The 4,882-nt window shown below is 47.4% G+C and overlaps 2 protein-coding genes across 2 annotated transcripts; both read left to right on the top strand.

The window, feature by feature from the left end:
• Positions 1-468: 468 nt before the first annotated feature.
• Positions 469-1,119, top strand: LOC138903967 (uncharacterized). Its single transcript, XM_070192530.1, has one exon. It carries the CDS (start codon positions 469-471, stop codon positions 1,117-1,119), a length of 651 nt encoding a protein of 216 aa, XP_070048631.1.
• Positions 1,120-4,305: 3,186 nt separating this feature from the next.
• Positions 4,306-4,662, top strand: LOC138903966 (uncharacterized). Its single transcript, XM_070192529.1, has one exon. The coding sequence runs from the start codon at positions 4,306-4,308 to the stop codon at positions 4,660-4,662; it is 357 nt and encodes a 118-aa protein (XP_070048630.1).
• The last annotated feature ends 220 nt before the right edge of the window (positions 4,663-4,882 follow it).

Here is a 4,882-nt window from a genome sequence, read left to right as displayed (position 1 = left end):
GCGTACGAAGGGGACCTCAGTTGGCGGACAGTTATCGCATTGTCATCGATTGCTTAGCCTTATGTCGCCCTTCCAAAGAATCTCAGGAAGGCGCAACGTAACAGTTGGTATCATAGCCTAGGCTCGACATCGGACGAGGGATTACATTGCAATTACCATCATTTCTGACCATGGTGAAATATAGGGATCGCATCGCGACCCTTGAGGGGACAGTTGACGCATTATGGCCCATCGTGGAAATGATGCCTGACCTAAAGACTAGCCTAGTGTAAAGGTTGGACGACCTGGACCGCAGACTTGTCCAGGCCGAAGTTGACATAGAAAACATCAGTCACGACTCTGATGGAGACTGACAAACGGTAGCCACAGAGGCATCCGAAATTTTTGGTAAATTCAAGGTCCTCCAGCAGGAGCGTGCCAAGCGAGGATTTAGCCAATAGGGAACAAGAGGCAGACAGGGTGACTGCCATGCAACAAACTATAAACAACTTGATAGGTCAGCTCAACGTTTTCAATGCTGCTTTACAAGGCCTACTTCGAGGAGGCGAAAACCAATCTGGGGGTGGTGTGAACCTCGCCCCTATGGCACAAAAATTGAAGATTCCTGAGCCAAAGCCATACAGTGGAGCTCGGAATGCCAAAGAAGTGGAAAACTTCATTTTCGACATCAAACAATACTTCGATGCCATGGGAGGCCTAGAAGAAGCTAAGAAGGTAGCAAATGCTGCCATGTATCTTCAGGGTGATGCCAAACTCTGGTGGCAGGTGAAATACGAAGGCATCAAGGCCGGTGAAGATGCCCTCGAGACATGGGCAGAGCTGAAGGCAGCCATACGCCTACAGTTCTTCCCCGAAAATGTTGAGTACAATGCAAGGAAAGAGCTACGGGAGCTCCGCCAGACCAAATCATTGCGGGACTACGTGCGGGAATTCTCAGCGCTCATGTTTAATATACGCGACATGGGTGACAAATACAAACTCTTCACCTTTCTGGAAGGGTTGAAACCTTATGCCCACATGGAATTGCAGAGACAAAGGGTAGACATGTTATCTAAGGCGATCCAAGCAACGGAGTGCCTTGGGGATTATCAAGTGGAAGCCTGGAAGGACAGGCCTTAACACCCTGTCCGAGGAGGATACAAAGGGAGCCAACCGAACACTGGTGGCCCTAGCAGAAGTGGAGGAGACCGGAGTGCAACCAAATCTAAGGCTCCCTCCTCAGGCAGTACTAGCATTGCATCTAACAACAATGATCGGGGAAGGAAATCCCCTTCAGGATGTCGTCATTGTGGCAGACCACATTGGAACAATGAATACCCACATGCACAGATGAATGCCCATCAAGCTTTTGATGATGAGACAGATGACGATGCAGATGATGCAGACCAGACTGAACCAGTAGGTCCATTCAATGCAATTGTTGGCTCTATTTCTGAGTCATTAGCGGGAACCAGTGCTGGTATCCGTAAGAAGAAGGACCCCTGCCCAATCACCAAGAAAGGGAAAAAGAAGGCGAATGAGAGGACTCTTCCAAATCAAGAGAGGACCTTAATGTTTGTCGACATGAAGGTAAATGGCAAGCCCATTCGGGCCATGATAGACACGGGTGCTACCCACAACTAATTAGCCTCGACTCAGGAGGAGCGCCTTGGCCTAGCTGTAGGAAAGGGCAAAGGTCATGTCAAGGCTATCAACTCACCTCCTCAGCTAGTGGGTGGAATAGCCAAAGAAGTACCAGTGAAGCTTGGTCCTTATGAAGGAAAATTCAACCTGCGTGTGGTGAACATAGATGACTTCGAGTTGATAGTGGGGTTGGAATTCCTGAGGCAAACCAATACTATGCCTGTACCATATGTAGACATGCTAATGATGATGAGAGAAAATGGGTCCAAGCCTTGTATTATCCCGTGCATGCCCATGAAGATGGCCGTTGAGAACATCTCGGCCTTGCAACTGAAGAAGGGAGTTAGAAGACATGAACCTACCTTCCTGGCTACCCTCTGTATTGAAGATATTGAACGCTCCTCGGATCATATTCCTACACCCGTGAAAGAGCTGCTACTAGAATTTGAAGACATCATGCCACAAGAAATACCAAAGCGTCTCCCGCCTAGGCGAACTATGGACCATGAGATTGAGTTGGTGCCGGGTGCGAAGCCACCTGCCAGGGCGCCGTACAGAATGTCACAACCCGAACTCACCAAACTTCGGAGACAATTGACGGAAATGCTAGACACAAGGATCATCGTACCCTCCAAGTCCTCATACAGGTCCCATGTGCTATTCCAAAAGAAACATGATGACAGTCTATGACTCTGCGTGGATTATAGGGCTCTAAACAAAATCACCATGAAAAACAAGTACCCTATTCCGTTAATGGCAGACTTGTTTGATAGACTGGGTGGTGCGACGGTGTTCATGAAAATAGACCTGAGGACACATTATTAGCAAGTCGGAATTACAGAGGGTGATGAACACAAGACGACATGCGTGACAAGATATGGGTCGTACGACTTCCTGGTTATGCCATTTGGCTTGACTAACGCGCCAGCCACATTTTGCACCCTGATGAACCAAGTCTTCCAAGAATACATCGAGGAATTCGTCGTGGTCTACTTGGATGACATTGTGGTATATATCCAGACCATGAAAGAACACCTGGAGCACTTGCGGAATGTCCTAGACCGATTGCGAGAGAACAGATTATATGTGAAGCTATCCAAGTGCTCCTTTTCTCATAAACAAATTGACTTCCTCAGACATGTCATCGGGGAAGGACGGATCAAGATGGGCCAACAGAAGATTCAGGCCATAACGGATTGGACACCGCCTAAGGATATCCACGCCTTGAGGTCGTTCCTTGGCCTATGCAACTTCTATCGGCGATTTATGAAAAGTTACTCCCTCATTGCAGTGCCGCTGACAGAACTTCTCAAGAAGGTCACACCCTGGGATTGGGGACCTAAGCGGACAGATGCCTTCAACGCATTGAAAATGGCTATGTCTAGTAGCCCCCTCCCTGATTTGGCCAAGCCATTCGAGGTACAAATGGATGCCTCCGACTATGCACTTGGTGGGGTCTTGCTACAATAAGGGCACCCTGTAGCGTACGAGAACCGGAAACTGAAGGATGCAGAGCGACATTATGCCGCCTACGAGAAAGAATTATTGGTTGTCGTTCATTGCTTACGCCTTTGGAGGCATTATCTACTGGGAACCCCGTTCGTGTTCAATACAGATAACACAACTGTTAGCCATTTTATGACCCAGCCAAAGCTGAATGGTCGGCAGGAACTCATAGCGAAATTTCACTTCAACCTGGAGTATCGAAGTGGGAAGACTAATCATGTTGCTGATGCGCTCAGTCGGAGAGCTGATCTAAGCATCCATGTGCGTACTCGCCACCCTAAGGGGGAGAGAAGTAACCACCACCATAAAAGACCAGATACTGGATCTACTTATCAAGGATCCTACTGCACAGTATTTGGTTGATTTGGTAGGACAGGGCATGACTCGCCAGTTCTACACAGAAGATGGTTTCCTGAAAGTGAAAGGGAACCGACTTTATGTTCCTAAAGGAGGAGATATGCGAAGGGCTCTTCTGGCAGAATGCCACGATACTTTGTGGGCCGGTCATCCCGGTGAAGAACGCACCATGGCATTGCTTCTCCGTGCATATTATTGGCCTCAAATGGCCGATGACGTCACTCAGTATGTGAAGATTTGTCTAGTATGCCAGAAGGATAAGTCATACCGCTTGACGCAGGCAGGACTCTTGGAACCACTAGCCGTCCCAAAAAGACCTTAGGAAAGCGTTTCCATGGATTTCATCACAGGATTGCCCAAGGTCAGAGATCTCACAACTATCTTGGTTGTGCTGGATCGGTTTTTCAAGTATACTACCTTTATAGCAGCCCCATAATATATATATCAGCAGAAGATACATCTCGACTCTTCTTCTCTCATGTCGTCAAATATTGGGGCCTGCCTAAATACATCGTTAGTAATCGCGACTCACGCTTCACTAGCAACTTTTGGACCCAACTCTTTAAGTGCCTTGGGTCAAAATTGAGTCACAACTCAAGTTTTCATCCGTAATCTGATGGCCAGACGGAGCAATTCAATGTCATGCTAGAGGAATATCTCCGGCACTTTATAACCGGATCGTAGAAGAACTGGGTGAAGCTTCTGGATGCTGCTCAACTGCGTTTCAATTCACAAAAGAGCTCAAGTACCAACAAAAGCGCTTTTGAAATTGTTACCAGACAACAACCGCTACTCCCACATATTGTGAATGCACCAAACATGTCAAAATCTCCTCGGACTGCTAGCTTCTCAAAAGAATGGAAGCAAAATTTGAAAATAGTGCGGAGCTATTTTGTCAAAGCTCAAAAGCGGATGAAGAGGCATGCTGATCAGAATCGCCGCTTTGTTGAATACCAAGTGGGGGACAAAGTGATGGTCAAAATCCCAAAGCGGTACTTATTTGCAGGGTCCCATGACCCTCGCCTATTGCAAAAATATATTGGACCCTTGTCCATTAAAAGACGCATTGAGAAAGTTGCATACCGGGTGGATACCCCAGCTTGGTGGAAAATCCATCCCGTTTTCCATGTCAGTCTCCTGAAACCTTTTCGGGAAGATATGAAGGACCCTTCATGATGCCAACTCACAATACCAAGTATTCGAGGCCCCAATTCAACCGGGAAAAGGCGTGCTGAAGCTATTCTTGATGATCGAGTAATTCACACATCAAGGAAAGATCACCAGGAGTTCTTGGTGAAATGGCAGGGATGTGATGCATAGGAGAATACCTGGGAGAGGGGAACAAACCTCAAAGCCTACAAGAGCCTAATTGATGATTATCTTGCAAGTAAGGTGC

This window comes from Nicotiana tomentosiformis, unplaced genomic scaffold (assembly GCF_000390325.3).
Source record: "Nicotiana tomentosiformis unplaced genomic scaffold, ASM39032v3 Un00232, whole genome shotgun sequence".
Classification (NCBI taxonomy): Eukaryota; Viridiplantae; Streptophyta; class Magnoliopsida; order Solanales; family Solanaceae; genus Nicotiana; species Nicotiana tomentosiformis.
This window is presented reverse-complemented; position numbering and strand designations above follow the sequence as displayed.

Bases quoted from the DNA above. Each gene is read 5' to 3' on its own strand.
- LOC138903967 (XM_070192530.1), top strand. From the start codon at position 469: ATGCAACAAACTATAAACAACTTGATAGGTCAGCTCAACGTTTTCAAT.
- LOC138903966 (XM_070192529.1), top strand. From the start codon at position 4,306: ATGTCAAAATCTCCTCGGACTGCTAGCTTCTCAAAAGAATGGAAGCAA.